The sequence below is a fragment of the Aulonocara stuartgranti genome, assembly GCF_965226115.1.
Source record: "Aulonocara stuartgranti genome assembly, chromosome: 14".
Taxonomy (NCBI): Eukaryota; Metazoa; Chordata; class Actinopteri; order Cichliformes; family Cichlidae; genus Aulonocara; species Aulonocara stuartgranti.
In genome coordinates, this window is record NC_138950.1 from 18,920,954 (window position 1) to 18,946,207 (window position 25,254).

Here is a 25,254-nt window from a genome sequence, read left to right on the forward strand (position 1 = left end):
GAGTCAAGTCTTGGGTTGTGAGATGTATATATATATATATATATATATATATATATATATATATATAGACTGAGTGTGAGGTTTCTCGCGTGTGTTTGCACTCATAGCCATGGGGCCAAAATACCATTTATCAGACATATTGGGGCTCTCTCTAACTAGTAGTGGTGGGAAGGATATCAGTCAGCTGCTTCTTTGGCTGCACCACATAAGTAGTAAATCAGCGGGTTTGTCAGATGCTCGGTTGTGTTTTAAAACCTTCTTTTTTTCTCTCCCCATATTAACTTTAGTCCTCGTAGCATAATTCCAAATCTTTACAAATCCAGTGGATTAATTACCCTGCCAACTGTGTGTTTATAATCAGGTTTGGTTCAGTGCTTCTTCTCTCGGGAAATAATGTTGCAGTTAGTATATCAATATGTAAAAAAAAAAAAAAAAAAGTAAATCTAATTGACAGACCAGCAGATGATTGATTAAATAATAAAATACACTCTGCATCTCGTGCTCATTACCTTTGAATTCAACCATCCTGCAATGTAATGTTCTGCTTTGTGCCCCTCTGTGCAGCAAACCTCAGGTGTGGCTAAACACAGCAGTGATTTAGCACTTCTCTGGCAGCCAGGTGTTCATTTCACTAACAATGGCGCTGCAACGTCATTGTACTATGGGCCAGCTCCATCCTCTCATCACGAATGAAAGAGCAGGGCCCAGTCACTGCCTCGCTTCCCAGTCTGACTTGTAAATGGTCTTTTTATTTAAGGCATCCCCTTTGTTTTGCTAATCAAAGATGCCACTTGTTTAAAAAGCGGGTGAATGAAATGAAGAATGGGATGATGGATAGGAGCGATGGATGGGAGAGAGGAAAGGTTAAGGTACACGGTGAAAGGCCTTCTGTTTAATTCATGGATTCAGGTCTGTTTAGAAGTTTTAAACAGCTGGGGTTTTTGATATGTTTTCTCTTTTTTCCCCCCTACCCAGTATCAGCCCGCTGTGACAATCGTGTAATGACTAACAAAGACAATGGAAAGGCTTGAGCTCAGTGATTTATTTGGGAACATGCACTAAAGATAAAGAAAACAACCAATATCGGCTACTCCATAAGATTAATGCCACTGAGAAAGTAAACACAGCACCTGCTTCCTCTAATACACACAACAGATGAGATGGAGAGGGTGACAATGTGTCTCTCAAGAATAATTTTCCATGTGGTTTATTGCTGATTTTGCATCTGCTTTTTTCCCTGTGTGTTGGATTTAAGGAAACAAATAATCCACAAGCTCTTTGTGGTTATATAATATACTTTATTTATACCAAAGCTGAAAAAGTTCCTTAACTCCTATATTAAAAAAGGCATGCAGGGCTGAGGAATATTGCCATAGAAATATCATGCATCTGTGTGAAATTGCAAGGAGATCAAAGTGATATATGCATGACAGAAATCTGCTACTAAAGCCAGATTTCAGGAAAATAACATACCCAGTGGGGGACTTCTGCTAAAAAGCAGCTTTGATGAATTGCATGACAGTAAATGAATATTCCTGAGAAGACCGGCTGCTCATTGAGTAGTCCAGAGCAGCCTTCTGTTTGTTAAAAACCTCCACCTCCATGCTCCCCTTTATGCCAATGACACCTCAAGGTGATGATAAGAACCCTGTAACTGCAAGAAAGATATAATTATACGGGCACTCAGGTTTCATTCATGGGCACTGTGTACATTGTCCAAAGTTAGATTATGCTAAACTTAAGTGAAAAGATTCTCCAAAGGTGCTTCAAAGTTGTTCAGGTAATATAATTGCTGTCAAAGAGGCGATAAACTGTTGAATGATGTGTTGTGCCAGCAGCTTTCTGTTTCCATAATGGGCATTAACTTTGAAGAATATATGAGTCAGGGGACAAAGTTAAACCTCTAAGCAAATGTTGACCAAATAATAGTGTGCCTATATAGCCCATTAACACAGCCAGGTAGTGTGACTGATGACAAAGCATCACATTTAGAAGCAAAAATTGAGTTTTGTTTGTTTATTTTTGTAATTATTCCTCTGGCTTACAACAAAATGTGTATCAGCAAAATCAGCGAAAATAACTAAGTGAGCAGCTGTTGAGCTTTTCCTCTCAAGAACAGAAGTCTATAATCAATTACTCTTATAAGAGTAATTGATTTTTTTTCATTTTATTTAAATTTTTAATATTTTCAGATTGATTTTTAATTTCAGTCATTAATAATTGGGGATTTGCTAATTTTTATTATTCTGAGCATGGGTTCGATTAGAAGTTTGCAAGCTGAGAGCACTAATCTCTCTCAGGATCACGGAGAGCCATATGTTCCCGTATGTGTCACTTTGCATTCGTTTTGCTGTAATGCACATTTTGTACACTAGGGTGCAGTCACAGGTAGTGTGAATGTGTGCAAGGGTTAATACATGAGATAAATAATTTTATTGACCAAGATGCGAACAGTTATGATAGCAACAGTGGTTAAGTCTGTGTAATGAATTAATTTATAAGAACCAGCAAAGTGATGTCTAATGGTAGGGAAAGGAATGAAAACAGCGACACGCAACAAGGACTAAAACATTGTGCAGAGTTGCCCATCTGATCACCTTTGAAATGCTCGCTTTGAAGACAGAGACCAGGCCTGCGGCAACTCGCAGTCTGTTGCAATTTTGAAGTGACTTTGGTGCCTCAAGAAGATGGAGTTAGTCCTGCTATCAGTTTGTCACTGAATGGCAATAACGTGCAAGCCATTTGTGAATAACTGTAATAAATCAGTGAACATCGCAAATCTATTTCTGTCTTTTGCAAATCTGTTGTAATCTACATTTGCAGAAATTCCACTTAACAAATTGTGTTCGGAGTCCAGCCAGAACACAGTAAAAAAGAGAAATTCCTCAAAAAATAGTAATTTTTTTGCTGCAGCACAGTAGTTTAAGAAATAGCATGGCACATGGCAGCCTTGCTTTTATATAGGAATGCAACCAGAAATTTGATTCCCCTATTGCAAAGACAGACGTCAAAGACGACTCCCCATTTCCACCTTAGACTCCCCAGCCAGAGCTCTATTCAACCCTTAGTCTTCATCTTCACCACCACCATCATCATCACCATCTAGACATGTTCAACTCTTAAAAGTGATCTCTCCTTATATAACTACAGTAAGCTATGGTACCAGCAGCTGCCAATATTTTATTTCAAGCCAAGAGGAAAACAAAGGTTTAAATAGATACTACTACATGCAACTTAAGCAAATCAAAGCGTGAGAATCACACAGTGGACCAGTGTGTCTATTGCATGCTTTGCCATGAAACCAGGGTGGACTACAATATGTCTGCAAGTGGCTGCACTCAGTCCAAGCTGGACTGCAATTGTTGGGAGAAGGGTTGCACCCCTGCACCAGGCAATTTGTGCAATTACCTTGTCACTGAAAGTCATCATCCAAAAGTTGAAGGAACACTCAGTTCCAGGCAACAAAAAACTTTAAAACAATCACTGGGTAACCCCTTATTTTTCAAAGTTGCAGAGTAGTTGCCTCCTATTTTCACTCTTGTGACTAAGCCTTACAACATACATCATACGTTAGTCAAAATGACCAAGTGACATACTGGTAAGCCATTACAACCACTAAATCACAAATGAACATGTTAGAGCTTGATTTTTGATTGGTTGGTTGAATATTACTTTTACAAAGAGCTAAGTTTCTTCTTCTTTTTATATTAGGCTCATCAAAATGACTGTGGCCTCTCCATGTTCTCACAATAAATATGGGCATTTTTTTGAAAATGTCTGGCTTTTACTCCATATTTGGTTTAAAGCTGTACATTCCAGTTTTTTACTTTATGTCTGCTAAAATAGACCAACAAATTATGTTCTTTGGCTAGAAGTCAATCAAGCTGTACACTCTAGAAATGGCTTAATAACTGTGCACTTTTTATGTGTGGAAAAGTCAACACTAGTGCCTTGTCTGACTATACAGCATGAAATGTGTGAAGATTTAATTATAAGTGGATTGCTGGTGATAATCTTTGGAAAGCTTCTTTGGGAAAAATTCAATTTCTTTCCCTCCATTTGAAATGTTTGCGTTCCTCTTCGACAGCTACAAGAAATCAGTAGGCTGTGGAATTAGTGGTAACACCTTTCTTACTTTAGCCTGTGACACAATGGTTTGAAATCCTTTTAGATGATTCTGCAGTGTGGACTTTTCAGGAGAGGAGGAGAACTTGACCTTTAACTGTTATGGAGCAGCACACATTACCATATAATTCAGAACAATCTCTCTTAGCATTTAAAACTGTGGTCCTTCAACAGACGGGTAGAGAGGTGTGGTCTTGAATGTGTCCAAACCAGTCAGCTCCAGCATAAACAGATGTTTTTCACAGCCTAGATTGTGACTTTATGCATGAACACAGAAGCTGTTTCAGTCTAGATCTGCATTTATTAACAAAACAAATGCTCATCAGAAAATATAGGTTCAGGTGTTTTTGCTCTCCAACTTCAGATGCTGGGCAGGGCAATGAGCCAGCTATTATTCACAAACACCCCCTCCAATAGGAAAAAGGTCCATCTGGCCCAGTGCACCATTTCGAAAGCTCATGGCCAACATGCTGTATTTTCTAATGAATCAAAGACACCATTCCAGTTAAAGTTTGTGCACAAGTGAATTAGCTTGTGTTTTCCTTTTTTTCCTCAACAAAAATCATATTCATTCATTTTAATTTCACTCCATGTTTTCCCTCGGTCATCCACACCTCACTCTCAGCTGATATATGAGCACTGAGTTTACCAACTGTCGCATTCCCAGTTTTTCCCAGTTAATCGTCCCTATAAAAAGACAGTCAATGATAATAAAATGGCTCACAAAATACAACTCCTGTGCATGGCCTGCTTAATTTGTGTGCACATTCTGATTAATTTGTGTCCACGTAATGATTTTTTTCTGGGTATTAGATAAACGTATATACATGGATGCATCATGGGGGACCAGCTGCATCCATGTATTTTGCACCAAATGCCATGGTGCAAAATACCAGTGAAAACCTCACAAATTTATTTAAAACCTGTGACAATATTAATCCAAACACAAACACCATTAATTTATTCATTTATGTATGCTTAATTTAGTAAAGATGTGCTTCAAAATGTTTCTTTTTTATAGTTTTTTTTTTCTTACTGATATCGTTCACTAGAAACACTCATCCCTCTCTGCTCCATTGCAGCACAGCTGGAACTTTTGCCTGCTGTTTTATTTTTACAGCCTACTAACAGTATGTCCTTACACTTTATCCAACACTTGCAGAGGATACATGCTTTCATATTTTTCCATTTATTGCTCGGGTCTGTTAATATCAGTTTTGGCTGGTAACAAACGCTGTAACATTAGCAGCATAAGCAGACGAGCTGGTATCTGCTGCAAAGTTCACCTCATGAGATCCTTTCTAGGTATCTTTAGTTTATAATTAGAAGTATCTTTCTCTTATAGCCTGCTGGGTGAAAGCTCGAAAATTGGTGCTCTTGTAGTAGGTGCGTGCTCAGACTTTTGCAGACAGCCTTTCTTGCTCCTCCTGATGAGGACATTTGCGCAACTTAGACTGTCTCCCTCGCTTACTTACAAATGCATAAAGTGGAGTTAACTACACCTTCCTCATGTCGTCAAAGCGATTCCGGTGTTTTTAGCAAAACAAATTAACCCATGAACTGACCTTATTTTACATAGTCAAATGCTTCAAGTCTCCTAAACAAAAACACACGATCAACCCGACTGAAATCTTTCATTTGAGCTACTGACAAGTGTCACATCCAGACAGCTCTTTTGACAAAGCCACTGATGTCACAAAATCACAATATGCAATACATAAGTTTTCCATACTTGTGTGTACAGGAATTCGATGTGAAAATGAGCTGAAATGTACTCAAATTTTAAATAGTTCTTTTCCTTTTTTTCTTTTTTTTTGAAACAGCATGAGAAGAGCAGCTTTCTTTACAGCACAATGTCATCGTCCCAGAGTCTAAAAAGTCTTTGAAAACTCTGTACAGGTTGTCTCCCAGCTCAATCTTCTTTAGAGATCTGCAGGAAGTCCTTAGGTTTTTGAAACACAGTCACAGATGAGCTGCAGAAAGAAGACAGGGGGGCGAGAGAACCCCATAAGAGAGCTGCCACACTCAACTTAGACAGACCCTTCAGTATCGTATCTACTGTATAGTTAGCAGTTTCTTTTAGAACTGCTCAGGCAGCATAATTATTTCCACTACATTAGCTCTTGATGATCCTGTTCTTTAGCAGATAATCTGTCATTTTAGCTCCATAAAACAGTTTCGCTCTGTCGCTGACATTCATTTGTAATGTATTGGAAGCCTCCAAGCAGAGGCCAAGTCACACACGCACACATTCCTCCAGTTAAAAGAGACTGAGTGTGCTACAATCCGGACTTAATCGCCAAGAAAACCAATTTCTGAAACAGGATTGTTTTCAGTGAACTCATTTAGAATAAATGTCAGTGATACAAACACATGGAGGACAAACAGGCCTTATCTTCTCTCACGAAAGCTACTTTGGGCTTGTTTATTCGAGAGCCCCGAGTAATATTTTTACCTTTTCTTTTATCTGTTCCCAAAGTAATATTTTTATCTTTTCTTCGATAGCCAAAATGCATCAAACCATGTCTAAAAGAGAGGGTAACTGAGGACCCAAAAGAAGCTCTATAATGAGTTTATAAACAGCAGTTAAAGGGGGAAAGGTTAAATCTCTCCCAGAAACAAGCAGCATGCTGTTCAGAGAAGAAATGAGAAATTGGGGGGGAATTGTATCCTGTTTAAAAACCAGAATATCAAAGCATAATAATTGCTCACTTTACTCACTCAGCATGTTCCCATCTATCATGACAATGTAATGCTAAAACAGATAGGAGCTCACATCCACCAAAGTGACTATTGATCGGCAATCAATAGGCTTTGTTTCTGGGTGACTGTAATGTCTGGTAGCCTACAGCCTGCTGCTGTATCAATAGAGAGTCCACAGCCAAGCCTTTCTGATCAGCCTTCCAAATTAGAAAGTGTGAATAAATTAATTAAATGTCTGAATTCATTGTGAAATATTACAATATTCTTGAGGTGTCCAACAAATGTTGCTTTAGGTGTTGTAATCTTTCTTGACAGAGGAACAGAAAGCTCTAAATTCATTACGCTGATTTTTTTTTACTACATAATATGCTTCACACTAGAGGGAGACAAAGACCCTTCACAAATGACAGGCACTCAGCTACTTGCATGATTAATGATTTATGGTCACATTGTATGATGGTTGTTTAGATGAAAAAAAGTCTTTGAATCCACTGACATCCACTTTATATGTTTAAAATGCCATGTGTTTCATCCGTGGACTTTTAAGTTTCAAGATCCCTCTCCACTATTAGCGATGCTTTATGTGATTTTAAAGGAAATTACCTCCAAATTAAGAGTGTTTGTTGCCACAGCTTGTCCTGCCTTCTTAAACCTATGCAACTTGAAATGCTTACTGGAGCACTGAGGCAGTCGGGGCATGGCAGTTTAATTGAAACATATTTTAGTAGAATGTGGGCCGTATTACTGGGTTGTATCCTCAGGGAGGCACATTGTAACAAAAGAGCAGGCGAAGGTAGAGACACGGTGAGGCGAGGAGAGAGGGAGACAGAGTGAGGAGGGGTGGTGCGAGGAGGAGGCAGAATTGCACGTTCACAATGTATCTCAAATCCATAATGGCACATTGTTACAGAGTTTATGGGATGTGTCCCACAATCAATAACCAATTTATGTGAACTTGATGGATGGATAAAGGCCACACTGGTTACGTTACCTGTTTCCCATTCGGACAGTATAGCTGACCTTGGTTTGTGTTCACTTATATTCTGGGATAATCTGCCAAGGCTTTTTACTTCCACCTGGAGCAGATGTTATGTGACCGGTGGCGTCTTTATACTTTGCCTATAACAAGCACTCCAGATTTTCTCTAGTGCAAAACTTAATGTGTCTCAACTATCACTTGGTAATATCTTTTCCAGGCAATCTGCCTTGCTTCAGGCATGCCTGGGTTGCTATAACAACAGCTGCTGCTATATCTGTCACTGCTGTGGGTCACGGCTAGCTAAAAGAGCAACATACATCACATCCCTCTTAAGTGCTGGTTTTCATCTATTTCTCCCTGCCAGTACCTTCGCCTTTTGCTGTCTTTTTGTCTTCATCAGCCCCTCTGACTTTGCATATCTGAAGGAGCTCTCTTCCCACGGAATAAAACCCCTCTGTACGTATGTGTTTAAGCTCTGTGAAGACAGACAATTAAAATACACCGAGTTTACTTAAAGTCGAAACTAATCGAAAGGCGTTTTGTTAGCTGCTTTTCTGCTGAGTTAATAAGAGCTGTGAATGCCAGTGGGGCTTATTGTGGTTGATTTAAAGTCAACTTCTTTCTTTTCATCACCATTGCAGTCACAGATAATAAGGAGAACATGAGTTAAGAGTTGCTGAGGGTCAATATTGCATTTTCTTCTCAGTGTCCTGGTAGAGTTAAAGTAACAGAGGACTCATTATACAGTTTGCATGGCACCGAAAGACGGATGTAGCCACATGAACTCCTGCTTTACAGCCTCCTTTTTACATTGCAACCCCAACACTACTTTTATAGGAGTCAGAAGTTAACAAATTTAGGCGAGCAGTGGGAGTGCTACGTTATCAGCTAATACTAGCTAGCTTGGCAAACAGGCCATTCTATATAAAGATACCTGTGAATTAGTGCTGAGTAACATACTTCTTTCAGCTGCTTTCTTTAGAGGTCACCATAGCGGATCATCTTCCCCCAATTTCACTCTATCCCTTCTTCTGTCACACTAACCATGCTCTCTGAGGTTTTCCTCTTTTTCTCCTGCCTGGCAGCTCAATCTTCTATATCCTTTGTCCAATATATCCACTATCCCTCTTCTCAACATGTCCAAACCATTTCAGCCTTGCCTCTATAAGTTTGTCTCCAAACCACTCAACTCGAGCTGTCCCTCCAGTATACGAATTTCTAATCCTGTCCATTCTGGTCACTCCCAGTGAAAATTTTTCACTCTGCCACGTTCAGGTTGACAGGAGGAGGCAGAGGTAGCAGGAATCACTACCATCTTATAAACCTTTCCTTTAACTCTTTTAGATAAGGATGAGAGTCACATTGGTGGTTTAGCTTCTTATTGTTACCTAATGGCAAGGAACCTTGGTGTGATTTTTTTTGACTGTGCTTTAAAATTAGATAAACAGATTAACTCTGTTAAGATGAGTTTTGTTTTTAAACTAAGGCTCCTCAAGTCAAGGCCTGCTTCCTGTAACATAACTTTGAGAGATCAGTTCACTCTTTTATTACCTCTCACTTAGACTGTTGCAGTCATTTCTATTTTGGCTCTGTTAGTCGTTACTTTGTCGCCTGCTTGCTTTTTGGCGAGAAAGAAATGGTGTGATCACAGTACTTTTTTAGGCTCCTTACCCTGGCTTCCAGTGCATTTCTGGATCCAGGTTAAAATTTTATTACTTGGTTTTAAGAGTCTCAGTAGTTTGCTGCCACCATAGTTAACTGAACTTTTGTAACCTTACACTCCTGCCAGAGCACTGGGGTTTAGAACCAAATGAAGCTTATGCACGAGTTCGCTTTCCTTGGGCCAATCAGCTGCCACTTCAGAGCCCCAGCCAAGACTCACTCTTCATCTTCACCACCACCACTGTCTAGGTCAGGGGTCGGCAACCCGCGGCTCCGGAGCCGCATGCGGCTCTTTAGTCTTTATTTTGCGGCTCCGGGTGGTTTGGGAAAATACATTAGAAGTAATTAGCTAAAGTGTATTTTATTTGTGTTTAGTTCTTTTTTTTTTAACATGTAGTTCTAAATTGGAAGATTATTGTGATTTTGAAATATAAAAATAAAATTATATCTTATTATTTTTTCATCGCTCAAAATAAGCGTCACACTCGCGGAAGCCAGTGTACCCGCTGAAACGCTGTGCATTTATCGAGACTTTCGACCCCAGGTAGGCCAATTATGGATCTTCGGATCCACATTATGTCGGCAGCTGTTGTCCACCGTGAACTAAGTTAAAAACAAACACAGCTCACGCCCCACAGATGACAGCTTACAGTCCTGCGTAAAGATGAAAGCCCCAATTTGCAGACGCTGTGCGCAGAGGTTCGGGACCATATTGTAAACATATCACGACAGACCCGACGATGTTTGCATGAACATGCTTTTCAGCATCTCTTTATTGATCGCGTTTCACACACGGTTGCTGTACGCAGCCCGACACATACCAACACAACAGCAGAGAGAGCACAGACTTTAAGGCGGCAAGGCGTGATTGCGGGTGCCGCTCAGGTGCGTCCGACTCCCATACAGCGGCACTGCAGACCACGCCCCGCCACACACATTAACCAGGTAAAATACATATTTAGGCAGAATTTTGCAAATATCTTTTTTTTTTTGTTAGCAGTATAGTGCTTTTTTTCCAATTACTTTTTAGAAGTCAGGTCAAGCGTCCAAAAGCCCAAAGGCGATATAAGGGTGGCGGCTCACAACAATTTTTGTTTGCTACATGGATCATTTTAGTTCAGCTGGGCGTCTTTCCTTTTGTTGTATTTCTTTAAGAGTTCAAAACATAAATAAAATGTAATTTTCTCGGTAGAACTTCATGGATTTCATAAGCAACACACCTTAGTTGCTCTATGGATTCTTTTAAAAAGCAGTTAAAACTTTTCTGTTCAAACAAGCCTTTTGTTGAGCTACGTATTTTATATTCTTTACATTATTTACATTTAATCTTTTACATTGTGTATAATGTCTATTGATTGTATTGTTTATTTTAATATTTGTGTACAGCGCTTTGTGACTGCCTGTCTGTGAAAAGCGCTTAATAAATAAACTTTACTTACTTACTTTAGTTGTTCACACAAAGCATAAAGGTAAAAAAAAAAAAAAAACACAATATATACAGTGTTATCTTCATTTTAGATTTCAAAAAGTATTTGCGGCTCCCAGTGTTTTCTTTTGCGTGGAAACCGGGTCCAAGTGTGAAAGGTTGCAGACCCCTGGCCTAGACTCTGGGGGTTCCTGTCCTATATCCTATCTCCGTTGGTATTTTGTTCAGCCACAATGGTTCATCGGAGTCTAATCGCCAAATGCATTAATTTCACCATTCCATGCATCATTTTCACGCAAGAGTCTCTCAATCATTTTAAAACAGATTTAAATAATACTTATTCTCAGGTGCTTTCCATTCTAGTTGAACAAACACAGTATTATTTAGGGTTGTTGTTTGTTTAGTGTTTTTGTTTTTTATGTGCTTTAGAAATAAACTTTGACTTATCTCTAGCTGCTATCTTTCTGTCACAAATAACCCCTAACACGTGTCTCCACCCACTCTACCACTCTTCCTTTTTCTTGTGCTCCGTTTGTTCTTTGAATGGTTGACCCCAGGTATTTAAACTCATCTACCCTCACTGCGGCTGCACTACGCACCTTCAGCTTTCCAGCCTTCTCCCTCTCATTTACACACATATATTCTGTCTTGCTTGAACTGGCTATCTTTCCTCTTCTCTCCAGAGCACACCTCCACCTCTATAGGCTCTCTTGCACCTGCACCAGATCAGGTTTGCCAGAGGTGGCCCACACATGGGCCAGTTGCAGACACACTGGTGGTCCTATGCTGGCCCATGTAATAATCAAGCCATGTAAAAACAACATGTGCCGGAACATAATAGTGCAAAAGTAACATGACTGGACTGAGTCTTATATAGCGCTTCTTTATTCTCTACATTTGCCTAATCACACATTTTCTCTAAACTGAGTGGTTCCTAATTACATTCATAGTCTTGACATGGAAACTGGGGGAGCCAGGGATCGAACCACTAACCTTCCAATCAGTAGGTGATCTGCTCTAATGCCTGAGCTACAGCCACTCAGTGGTAAACATGAGTAAACCCTCACTAGGTTTTGGATAAAGTGGACACTCACAAACCTGTTAATTTGAAACGTTGGCCATAGCAGTATAGTATTGCAACATCGTATTTGGGTCTTCTAACTAAAATAGGAAAATAGGAACATAAATAGTGCCATCATTGCCAGACCTGGCAGTCAGAAGTGTCAGCTTGATGCCGGATCCGGGCCAGACCTGTTTTCTGTACTTACTACAGCCCTGCACATCCCCCTTATTCTGGAAATTGGGTACCAGTCAAAGTAGTCCGGCCCCTGAATATGAATAACTTTAAATGTCACAGTATTAGTAAAGGTTTTCAGTCAGCAACAACAGAAAAGCTTTAACACAGATTGTGGAATCCATTGTATTTGATATTTAAAAGCAGCTCACTGAAACATGGCATATTTTATATGTGTAACAGACAAAACCAACATGGTGGAATGAATCACAAAGTATATAAAGTTCTACAGTGCTGTATTATAGAAAGAGGCACACATTTAGTCTCAATAGCAATGCTACTGTAGAACAGCAACAGTCAAAGCATTGAGTACAAACTTCAGATTAACTGTATGAAGCAAGACTTGACCTATAGAATATACTTCAAGACCAGAGCTCAGTGTGGCTATGAGATTTTTACAGAGGAGAGTATAAGAAATTTATCAGTTCAGACCAGCTAAAAGTGTGTGATTTGAAACAGTATTTTATGCATATTTACACTCCATTTTTGTATTACACTTCATTTTGTTACAGCAAAAAAAAAAAAAGAAAAAAAGACAAATGCAGGCCCCATACAATATAAAAGCTGCACATTTTAGTTTCCTTAAAAAGACTTTTGGCCAATACAAATAAAACTGTGACCCAAAAATCTCAGCATGGTATAAAATTGTAAGAAAACTTAAAAAAAAGAACTGAAAAAGTAGTATATATTCAGTATACAAGATGTACATAACAGACTAGGACATTTTCTGGGATCATATCTGTTTATAGGTCATATAAATCACAGACGCACTACTAACTACCAAGAAATTCTTTAGTTAGTCCGCTCACTGCTCTGTCCAAATGAAGAATGGCTTGTAATTCTCTGATAAAAAGTGCAGTACAATGACATTTGTGTTCTTTAACCTGATGTAACTGTGAAAGCACTTGATTTTTAGAGACGCCTTGCACAAAGGTTAAAAAAAAACACTGGAGAGGAAAGGCAGGAGAAAAACTGAGCACTTGGACATTTTTGACTGGCTCCTCACAAGACACAGTCGATACACAGGGGCAGTCAGTTGGCAGGATTCCCATCGCTGCCTGGGAGTAATCATATCTTCGTAGTGACACAGATAGGGTTGATGAAACCGATGTCCCACTGTTATTGGTCAATACCTAAGGAGAACAGAAAACATGCTTATCCTTATCCAGTTTTACAACACCACACATTACTGTGCAAAAGCTTTGAGCTTCCCCTCATTTCTTTATATTTTTTTCCTCCAAGGTGCCAGACTTTCCTTGGTAAAGAAGGCTCGGCAGCGCCTGCACTTTTTCCATGTCCTGAACCAGAAGCTGCTGCTGTCCTTCTACCGCTCCTCAGTGGACAGCGTGCCCTCTTCCTGGTGTTTGGAACGCAGGGGCTACTAAGAACAGGAAGGCTGCACAGAGGGTAATTAACACCACTCAAAAATAATTGGCTGCCCTCCGCCACCTCTGGAGGTCAGGTCTTTTGCACTACTTCCAAGCACTTTGTTCTCTTCTATCATTTTGTATATTGTACATTCCTCTTGATTGTATAAATTTCTCCTGTTTGTAATTTATTCCTGCTGTCTTACTTATAATATTATTCCTTCTCAGTTGGCGTGGAGCACCCATAATTTTGTTGTACATGTACAATGACAATAAAGGGGTATTCTATTCTATTCTATTTTTAATTCGGTCCTTGAACATCAACATTTTCAGAGGAATGTTTTCTTAAGCCACTTAACAATGACATTTGAATCATTCATAAAAAAGACCCCTAGTTCAAGGGATGGACCAGTCTGTGTTTTGTCTACATATAACATGACACGAAGAAATCCAGCAAAGACCTGACACAGGAAGTGAGATCAGAATTCAGTTGATCCATCTACTGTTCACTGAAACCTCATCAGAAGAGGTCTCAGTGGAAGGGTTGTTGTCAAGGATGGGGAGAAAAGGCTGAGGTCTGCCAAATTACAAAAGAACTGTACTGAACTGGCAACAAGGCAATGTCAGTAGGCATGGAGGAGGTCAAGAGAAACAATGAGTGATTGCAGCTAAAGCACAGTGGAGGCTCTGTCATTGTTTGGGGAGGCATTTTAGCAAGCGGTATCTTGTCAAACTTGATGGTATTACAAATGCAAAAAAATACCATCAGAGTTTGATCCAACATGCAATACTATCAAGAAATTGTCATGAAAATGATACCAGACATGCTACTAAAAAAAGCATACGTGAATAGGAAAACACACAATGACACACTTTTAGTCATGAATTCGCCTCCCCAGAGCCTGGACCTCCAAGTTATTAAAGTGTGTGTGTGTCTGTGTGTGAGGGGGGGGGGGAGGATCATCTTGACAACAAACAGAACAAAAGGCACCCAATGTCCAAAGAACAGCTTTGAAAGTCCTTCAAGAAGCCTGGAGAACTATTCCTAAAGTTGCTTAAATAAATGACAAGAAAGCTTGTTTAAGAGTTCAGGCTGTTAAAGAGTAAAGATCAAGTTGGTCAAGTAAAGGTAAAGTAAATACCTGCATCCATTTTCCAATTTCCTTGCAAAATGCAAATAAATGGTTCAAGACTTTTGCACAGTACTGTGACACCTACATCCTAAACATGCAACTGTGCATAACATTCAATGTGCTAGAAATCAATATATCTAAAATGAACATGCTTACATTCCCCACACTTTCAGATACTTCATTCAACACTGCTTGCATTAATTATGTGCAATCGTTCCTAATGGAAAATCATTGAAAGTGGGACAGATTGGACACTGAATGGTGACTGAATAAAAATGGAGGATTCGTGATTAAGTGAGGCCGTTTTTTTTGTTGTTTTTTTTAAATGTCAGAAATGAAAGCCCCTTTGAAGGGGATGAGAAAGAAGGGCACAAGGGGTGTTGAAGCAGCAGACTCCTCCACAGAGCTGCACAATTATGAGTGATAAAGGTACAAACACATGAATTGAAAGACAAGGGATGATTTCAGTGATTAGAATTGGGATGAGAGAATCACATATAAAATACCGTGTCATTGAAAACCACTGTTATTCTGTAACAGGAGCGGCTGGATTGTCTTTCTGCTCAGAGGGAATGGCTAGGTAGTTTGTCCTGTGGGCAGATTGGCAGAAAAACAGAGGAGTGTCTAAGACCTGGTGCTATGGGCCTCTCTAGCACCACACACCACAGCTACTTAGTGCTCATGACAGTGCAACAACTCTGAATTTCCGTTTTGTTTATTGAAGCGTGAAAATGTGACTCTAATTCACAGAAATTAAGGAATGAGTTTTACCAGATAAAAAATATCTAATCCGAGCAGTGCCCTAGGGACTGCGTGGAAGGCACATCAAGATGTGCAAGATGTGACATCCTAATTCAGCATTTTACAGCCAACCATCAGCATGTTTAAAAAAACAAAACACAGTACTTGCACTGAATATGCTCCCAATTCAAAAGAGCTGCACTGAAAGTGTGTAGATGAAGAACACTTTATACAAGTGAAACGAGTTTTGTGACTGTAAGCACATTTCAGAAATAGCCTAATTTAACTCTTTGACAGATCACATCGTTGCCTCCTATCTTCTCCTTTAGGGACATGACTAATACGTTCTCAACCACTAATGCATCACAAAAGGTAATCTCAAAATGTCCTACTTGTGCTACATATGGCATTCTTTGAGTGGGTAGACCTTCTGTGTTGTCATAAGGGTCACTAATGGCTAATGGCCAAAGCCTATGCAGTCTTTCAGCTACAGGTAGTGACAAGGCTACAGTATTACAGCTGAGAAAACTCAGATCTAATAGTTTTTTGAGATTTCTGAGCTTTTTGACTGTTGCGGTTGACTTTAAATTAAAAAGCTTCTTTCTTTTGCTTTACAACTTTTCGTTTTTGGGGGTGTGGCACTGTTACTTGATAATGAGAAGGTCCTTTCTGTGTCTATGTGTTTCCTCCCACAGTCCAGCGACTTGTAGTTCATGGCATTAGGTTAACTGGTTATTTTAAATTGCCCAGTGTGCGAATGGTTGTATGTCTTTCTTTGGTTCAGCGTGTCCCATTTCCTCTCGCCCTACGACACCTGGGCCGGAAGGAAATGGATGGATGGAACTTTTGGTTTCTCCTATATTTCCGATGGTTCACCAGAATCAGTGGAGCCACTTGTATTTAATTCATGGGGGCAATTCATTTTCCAAACAAAATTAAAAAAGTAAAATTGTTTAAATTGGAAATTAAAAGTGTGATTGAGACACAAAAGGTCCCCAATTCACAACTAGGAGAAAACACAATGCACACCGCAAAAGAAGAAGAAAATTCAAGCTGCTGAGGACATCGAAATGCATAAATCTTAGAATATCAACAGATAAGAAAACTCAGAAAGCCTTTGAATCAGGTTGCCTTGATATTTTGAATTTTTGGAGCATTTTATTTTTTGATAATTGGACTATTAATTTATCTGTCAATTTGTCTACTGTTCATAAAATTGAACCTAAATGCTTCAGGAAAACACAGATTGTAATACCTACTTTGTAAAACTCAGCGACCAAGAAGTGTCAGAGTGATTTACTGCTATTTAAATTAAACCATATTAAAAAACAATACTGATTACAAAATAGCCCCAAAGTCCGTCTATCTGTCTGTGTGTCTGTCTATCTGACAACACTGAAACATTGGCCTCACTGGCCAATAATGCTGTAATTTTTAATTTTGTGCTTGATTACATTTGTCACTACACAAATATGAGATAGTACATGACTGTTTTCTAAAGTTTGAAAACTGTGAGAAAAGTTCTGCATTTTAATTCTGCCACTTCCAATAACTCTTAATTACCTGTTAGTGCTAATAGTAAAATAGAAAGCCAATGAATAACCGAATATTTTTAGAGAAGTTTAGTTTCAAATTTAGTTGAAAATATAGTTCTTTGAAATATATTAGCTCACAGAAACACTTCACTATTTATTATGTTGTAATATGTCTAAACCCTGGATATTGGGTCTTGTGAATATTCAGCAATGTTGTGCATATTGTGCAGTACGTGGACTTAATCTGTCACTGAAGGAAGCAGATATGTAGTGTAGCAGATTCAGTAAGTGTTTGCAAAATAAAAATAACTGGATCAGCACATGCATGATTGCTCTCTTCAGGACATAAGGTCTCTGTACAAAAGTTGTAACTGTGGGTTGTGAAGGTTAGCTGGCACCACTAAAATCCAGTGGGAGCTGACTATAAAGGTGCATTTGGGTCTTTGACATTACTGACAAAGCGATGCAAAATGCCCGTCACTGATGGAGCTGAAAATCCATCACGGATGTTAAAAGGTTGTTTAGAAAAAAAGAGCAGTCAGCAGTTTAGGTAAAAGACAGATTAGTGTTGCAGGAGGGTTACAAACTGATGGACTGAATTACTTCTCTGTCTGTGTGTTTGCCCCCCTGCCTCATTCCTTCACTCTCAGTCCCTTTCTTCCCCGATTGACTCTTAAATCTCATTTCCCTACCCACCATATTTTTTAGATTTTAAATTACAATTATGTAACCAGAAGTCCTAAGCAAATACACACTTACAGCTATTTGTGCACTTCCTTGGTGACTTCAGACTTTCAAATTAATGTAAACCCACTGCTGAGTTTTGACTCATAACGCATAAATATCTGAAAATGTGACGTCATGGTTGTGTTCAGGACACACGCTGTTTAAATTCGCTGTTCAGTCACATCCCTGCTAACATTTATCTGTCTGTGCATCTGTACATGAGACTCACGCTGTGTCCTGGGTCTGCTCATCAGACTTGGAGATCTTCCTGTAGCAGTAGACCATTTCTACCAACAGCCAGAAGGTCAAGAACACCAGCAACACATACATCATGATCTCAGAGTAGATTGCAGTGGTGTCGTCACTGGCTGCAGAGTTAAAACAGTGGCAAAGCACATGTATTATTCATTATGCATGCTTCCTTGGAATACCGCGAGCAGAAAAAAGCAGAAGAGACCTGATCTTGTACAACACTGCTGATCCACAATCATTTGTCATACATAATTTTTTAATGCATTGTCTTATGTCTTTCACTGAAGAACAAATCCAATTAAACAAATAATAAATATGGTTATGCAGCTGCATCCTGACTGTAGATACTCTTAAAAAGTGATGCAGAAACTACTTCATGTTGCATTCATAATATTATGGCCATACCTGTAATATAATGAAAAAGACCCTACAGAGTTAAAGGTGCCCAGTGGAGATTTTGCAAGGCTGCTTTTATACCAAATATTTCCTAACAGTGTTCACTGTTTTGTTGCAGAGCTTATCTTGTTGTTACATATGTGTATGCAAACATCTCTATCGAACATTCGACCTAAATCTGCATATAAAAACACTAAATCTCCACAGGGTATCTTTAAGTATGAAAATAGGATGAATATGCAATGTCACAGAGGTTCTCAGAGCGTGAAACATACTCTAACTTTAGAATCTGTCATAAAAATAATTGCATGCTGTTTTTGACACCAGAACGGCTTTTGTTCCTTGTAAACAATCCTCTTCTGCTCATTAGCCATTCTGAGATGCTTCTGGAATAAGTAATAGCACATAAATCATCCAGTCCTATTCTAAATATTACATACTTAATATACACTGAGATTAGCTGCAACATTAAAACCATTCACAATGCCTGCTGGGATTAAATTCTGCGAGTCTTGTATACAACTATGACGCTCTTCACCAGCATAGACATTATAGAACATATGGCTACACAATAAAACTAATTAAGAACGAGCCCAAGGCACTGCCTCCAAACTCCCTCCAAATTAACCATGCAGGTGAAGAACGAGAACAAGCCCCACCTATGGAGGCACCATCCTGCAGGTACTAAGGAATCTGCTGCTTATTTATTATCGTGAGACAAAGGCACCCCCAGAGCAGGCATACAAAGTACTCGACAGGTGGTTTTAATGTCACTGCGGTTCAACAGATAGTTTATTTTACTGATAATTCAATATCCAGTCAGTGAAATCAAACAAATATCTTGTTTGATATCTTGTCAACATCCTGTTGAAAATGCTTTCTCATTTATTGCTTTCTGTCCATTGTTTACAATGGAAGACCATTAGAACAGCATCCCATTAACAACCCATTAAGAGCAAGAAGAGGGATTACAAGCAAGCGGAAGCTGTTTCAAAGTGCACATGGGCACCTTCGGCTGTTAAAGAAAGTTTTCCTTTTATTGTCCTTCATTTGTTTTCATAACGAGTGACTGTGAACCACTGTGTCACTTAGTGTATAACAAATTCCAGAAAGCCTGCTGACCAGACAGCTGACAGCTTTTTCTGATTTGATTCAGCAGCCCCAGCAAAAGGAGAATATTAGTGAAATATAATCCCTTTGATGGGAAAGCATGGATATGTCAGCCACGAAGTAATCCATTCTACCACTATGGATGCCATTACTGCAACATTAATGTAACCATGGTCTAGTGTACAGTGCACTAGCTGCAGGCTTTTTGAAATCTGAAACAACTGTTCTGTGAAATATGGAGGACGGGCTGTGAATATAATAAAAACAATCTAACTGTACTCTATTCTTCAGTCTTCTTTTTATGGGTGCAAACTCTTTAAATCAAACTAGCCTATCGCCTGATAGCTCACAATATGTTATGTGCAAGCATATATAGAAAATGTAAGGTTAGAGAAATGGGGAGAGTTGAGTAATTTCAAATATACGTAGGGTATATTCGATTAAGGTGGAACATGACGCATTCAGCAAGCCAAGCATTCAGGAAGCAGAATACATTACCCCTTATTATAGATAGCAAAGTAGCTGGTTTGAATTAACACCTTCACTGACAACAGAAGAAAGCTTTGATGGACAATAAAGGCAGACAAAACAACACACAGTTATTCCTTTTAAACCAGTGCAGTCACAAGAAAGGGGGAAAGAAGGAAAGCGGTGCAGTTAGTGGCAGACTGCGTTCACACACACAATATTAGATGTACTATTTTTTTATCTACTGTTGGTGATTTGTGCAACATAAATAAACATAAAACACAGACTAGTCTTTCTCTCATCTCAGTGTTAAATGTGCAGGTCTACAGTGGAATCGTCACTTAAGGTGTACTGCATTTGCAAACTCTTTTCATTAAGTGAGTTTGGAGAATACTCGTTAACAAAAACAAATCTGCCCTGTTAATATTAGAGCATGTGGGGAAAATGGAACATACACAAACTAATGCTGGGAAGATATTTGAGAGAGAGATTTTTCATCATATCAGTCATTACTAGCTTTTTAGTTTCCATTTATATTTGACTTATTTCGTGTTACTGATGTGGAAAAAAGAGCTAAAGTTGAGCACAGGACACAGGTGGATAGCGTGCAAGAATTTTACATTTAGGCATACCTTTCTCCTTCACAGTCAGGTTGATGGTCTTGTTTACTTCGAAGACTGGAGTGTATAGTTCAAAGTCAAACAAACGACGAATTTCACAGGTATACAAACCACTGTCATTATGGGTGACATTACGGATTTCAATGGAGACCTCTTGTAAGTCCTTGCTTCCGTTCCAGTTTAGACGGTCCTTAAATGGATTATCGTCCACATTGGAATTGTTAGTGTTATATTCGTATATCTAGGAGAAAGGAAAAGTGTGCAGGCATTAATTAAATACACATACAGTGTGAGCAAAATCACAATGTGCTAGATCATTTACAATAACGTAGAAACAACTTACAAGATATGAAATATTTTTGCCTTTTGTTGGACTTGGGGTGTAAAGCCATTTTACAAATGTCTTTACGGTGACCTCCTCCCTCTTCAAACAGGAGATGCAGGTCAACTTCATGGCTTTTCCCACAATTGCTTCTGTGTCTGACTGGACATCGACACATACCGGCATGCACAGGTGGACTTGAGAAGCATGGAAAGGTTACATATATTTAGTTTACCGCAATGTAATTGTAAAAAAAAAAAAAAAAGAGAGAAAAAGAGTAGAAAAAAAGAAAGCACACCCTCTTTGGTTTCACACATAAGAATATAATTAAAAATAATCTCATCCTTAGCAGGTCTTTAAATTCAACAAATACAACCAAGATAAACTAGAAAACATGACATCCTACACTGTGTCATTATTTCCTTACAAAAACTAATCCAAAATGCAGAAGCTACGTGTGAAAAACGACATACACTCTTACTGCCTCCATATGAGTTAAAAGGCCAGGTGCTGCAAATCAAACATACTCGATTAATTGATCATCTGGAGCATTCAGGCGTGAGTTAACACAAAGCCAAGGAAGAAAGACATCGGCAATGGAGAAGCAACTGTTACTGTCCATCAATCTGGGCAGGGTTATTAGGTCTTTTCTTAACAGTCTGAAGTCAATCATTAAATGTTAAGATTATTTTAAGACTACAATGGCACAGAGTTTCTTTCCCACTGTCAGGTGCATGCTCAAAGGGGGGTTGTCTGATTGTTGGGGATTTCTCTGTATTATTGTAAGGTCTTTACCTTACAATATAAAGCACCCCGAGGCAGCTGAAGTTATGATTTGCTGCTATATAAATAAAAGTGAACTGAAAGGAAAGTGAATTAATTGGTTCTATAAGCTACCGACTGCTTCTTTTAGCTTAGTTTTTGGCAAATCAATAACAGTCTAACATGTACTGCTGTACATGTTAGGTTCTATTTACCTAATTTTAAGACCTGGTAAAGACTAGATACACTTTTGCTATATTCTGTTATCTAAAACCTTAGAATTGGGTTCATTTTCAGAGGGTTCACCTTCTTTTTACCATGACCATATTTTTTTATACATGAATGATGTGACAAGCTGAACCCACTAAACATTAAGAATGTGCTTTCCAAAGGTTTAAAATAAAACAAATACTTATGTATTCGATTTTGTAAAAATGTACTTTCTTAAAACTGACCAACACAATGGAAAGAGGAAACAAAATATATAGTGTATTTGTTTTTAGGTGTCAAATGTCCCTTTAAAGATGCACTTATTACTGATCAAATTCCAAGCATTCTGTAGTATCTGCCGCGATGCATCATTTTTTAGTTATTCATAAACACATGCTAGAACAGTTTTAATGCTTTGTAATAACTTAATGACCCACTGATGTGTGGTGGTCATCGGGTCTCACACTGAACCCAATGTTGAACCAGATGCAAAGTCAGTGAGCATTAAAAAGATAAACTGGTTTATAAAGCTCTGTGGGCCATTGGAGACACTTAAGTCACAATATTGATAGCAAATTCAAGCCCTAATGATGGCCTCTGCCCATTAGTATTTACTAGCAGTGGGAGGAATAAATGGATAGAGGGAGTGCATAAACTGTGGGTAGTGTAGGAAGAGGGAAATAATACAAAAGGGAGGAGCTAATTGAAATATAAATGCATTAGTGGTAGAAGAATATTGGGAGAGGCGTAGGAAGTGAGTAAACATATGCAAGAAAAAAAATTCAGTGGATTATAATCACAAAGACACATTACTTGTGTTTATGTGACTGGGCCCAGTGCTCTTATATAACCCAAAGCCCGCTGGGCTGACAGTGACAAACATTGATTCTATCCTCTCTCTCTTTTTTTTTAAGCTGAGGGCTCACACAAACACATGGAAACAGAGCAGAGAAATAGAGAGGAAGGCATGAAGGGGACAGAGGAAATGGGGAAAGTGAAGAAACTTAACCCCAGTGGCCTCTCTTCAATGATTCTATTCATTTCCCTTAAATGCTGACAACATTAAGCAGTGAAGGGCTCTGCAGACCAATGGGACTGCTCTGAAACTGGGTTTTGAGTTCACAGCTTCCTGTGTGGTTCGCAAGCCACTGCCAAGGCCCCTGATTACTCATTGTTGTATAAAAACGTACGATAGAAAATGATAAGTCCACAGTCAAACAGGATATTTTGACATCTTGCAGAATTATACTTACCAAGATAAATCAAAAGTACCAAAGTTTGCCGATGAAGCTTATATTGCGTTACCATATTCAGCTCTTTGTGGAGCTGCTGGAGGACAGTATCGCTTTAACTTGGTCTTTTTCTCAAGTAGTCTTCACACGAGGTCTGGTGTGAGACAGAGGAGTTGTTGAAAAGACTTCAGGACCACGGACAGCGCCTCTTCTCGGCCGATAAGAGCGCAGGTAACTTTCCTCTTCGTGTCTGAAAATCCACGCCAAGAACTCTTAGAAAAGACGCGTTTCTGATTTACACATTCAAAAAGGGTTCTTCTTGGATTTTAATCGTTATTTTGAGGCGCTCATCTAATAACCGAAGCGTTCATATAGCCCTTAATGCGCAATTCTCATTTACACAGTAAGAACTAAGTTCATCATTTCCTCGACTCGGGGAAATAAACAAGTCCGTGATGTGAGACGACTACATGAGTGATCCCACAGTTTCTTCGCGCATAACTGCTGTCACTGAGTACGGACCCATCCAGAAACACCGCGGAAATCTTTCTAGAAACGGGCGGATAGCATCTGGAACCTGTGGATTCTCAAAAGCCGACGTACTCACTTATTGTTGCGAGATCTGAAGTCCTGATTACACACATGCAGAAAAAAGCATCGAGGCCAGTTCTCTCATTTCACCCCTCAAAGAATAAGCCTACTGACTGTCAGAAATCTGTTTCCTCCATTAGAGATGACTGATGACATTTCCCAGCCGCGGCTCAATGTCTTTGTTTTTCAGCAGTCACTTAGCGCTGGCAGGGGCAGAGGGTTTGATACGCATGCGTGAGTCACTCCCTCCTACGCTACAGTGTGCAGGACCACATTATTGTCACTTGGGTAGGCCTAACCAACTCAGCCGGTAAGCTTGTTTGCATTTGCTTAAATATTGACTAAACAACGTAGAAACCAAAAAATGCAAATCAGTCCTAAGAATGAACATTATATGAAGGAATAAGATGACACAAGGCTGTCTTTGTCATGTGTTACATAAGCTTGTTTAGAAGCTGGAAGTAGAGTTTCTTCTTAAGACATTTCATTAGTTACACATCAGTACCTGCATTTCCTGCCCCCGCCCAACCAGTGAAGAAGTCTCACAAAGATTTTTATATGTCCTGATACTGTGTCATTGTTTTTTTGTTTTTTGTCTTTTAAAGTGAAAGATCTTGGATCAAAACAATGCTGATTTCTTGGTCAGTGTTCCAGAGTGAAAGATTTTGTTCCAAAGTGTACAGAAGCACCTAACAAACAGCTTAACCAACGTCAAGGTGATAAATGTGTACCTATTATATAAATATAAGTCTATGTAGGTCTGTCACCACATCAAACTTTATTTTCATGGCTTTTTATTCTAAAGAAAATGTAGTGATTTTCAAGACTGACAATGCTAAAAAATGAAGTTTAAAACCGAGTCAGTAGGATGCAGTGATTCACTCGATTCAGGCAGGGAAAAAACAGTCCATCACACCACCTGCACCAGAGAGAGTACGCAAGTACCTGCTTAAAAATTGCACTTTTTTCTATCAATAAAAACCAGCAGGGATTTGACTCAACTGTAAAAACTAAAAGAGGTGACAAGGAGACAAGGATAAATATGTTTTCCCGCTCTGCAGACCTGAATAACATCTAATATTAATACCAACAGACTTGCCTGATGGATGTATAAAGTGCTTTCTGTTGGGCAACCTATTGCAAACTTTAATATACTGCACATGTATTATCTTAAGCATAAAAGTGCCAACAGCTGGTTAATACTTACCAAAAAAACCTCTTACAAATCGCATTACTAATCCAGCCATTGTAATTAGAATTAGAAAAAGATTTATACATCTTGTTTATTCTTTATTTCTTTCAGGGACTATGTAAAAAAATACATTAACATATTTGCATAAAGGGAAAACATTTTTGTACCAGATTTAGATTAGTAGCTAATTTCCATCTGCAGTCCCTGGGCAGTAAAAAAAAAAAACCTGTAAGATACAATTAAAAATCAATCAGCAAAGATGCACACAAACACACTCAGTTACTCACATATATGGACACACACACACACCATAACAAATGGTAAACAAGTATCAAAATTGGCAGTCACTGAAATCACCAGACATGCTTCCTCTGTGCTTTGGTACACACGAAGGAAACCAAATCCTCT

General features: G+C 38.9%; 2 protein-coding genes across 5 annotated transcripts in view; one reads left to right on the forward strand and one right to left on the reverse strand.

Annotated features, from left to right (window-relative positions):
* The window catches only part of LOC309687686 (uncharacterized protein), a 236,000-nt gene that overhangs the window by 175,832 nt on the left and 34,914 nt on the right, over positions 1 to 25,254 (forward strand). The window lies entirely within an intron of this gene.
* scn3b (sodium channel, voltage-gated, type III, beta) lies at positions 11,765 to 23,943 on the reverse strand. 3 transcript variants are annotated; one of them, XM_082503449.1, is made up of 7 exons: positions 23,671 to 23,943; positions 23,085 to 23,313; positions 20,881 to 21,056; positions 20,550 to 20,778; positions 17,921 to 18,059; positions 15,196 to 15,279; positions 11,765 to 13,322 (listed from the first exon to the last, which is right to left on the reverse strand). In XM_082503449.1, the coding sequence occupies exons 2-6, from the start codon at positions 23,137 to 23,139 to the stop codon at positions 15,216 to 15,218; spliced, it is 663 nt and encodes a 220-aa protein (XP_082359575.1). In that variant the 5' UTR covers positions 23,140 to 23,313; positions 23,671 to 23,943; the 3' UTR covers positions 11,765 to 13,322; positions 15,196 to 15,215. The 3 variants fall into 3 exon arrangements, with proteins under 3 accessions (XP_082359575.1, XP_082359576.1, XP_082359577.1); XM_082503450.1 differs by lacking the exon at positions 23,085 to 23,313; XM_082503451.1 differs by lacking the exon at positions 15,196 to 15,279.

What these genes read in the sequence shown, in the direction of transcription:
- scn3b (XM_082503449.1), bottom strand. Translation starts at nt 23,139, where the DNA reads ATGGTAACGCAATATAAGCTTCATCGGCAAACTTTGGTACTTTTGATT. An exon ending in GCAAAAATATTTCATATCTT is followed by an intron (nt 20,779 to 20,880) that starts GTAAGTTGTTTC and finishes CCTTTCTCCTAG; the next exon opens with ATATACGAATATAACACTAA. An exon ending in GAGCAGACCCAGGACACAGC is followed by an intron (nt 15,280 to 17,920) that starts GTGAGTCTCATG and finishes ATCTGCCCACAG; the next exon opens with GACAAACTACCTAGCCATTC.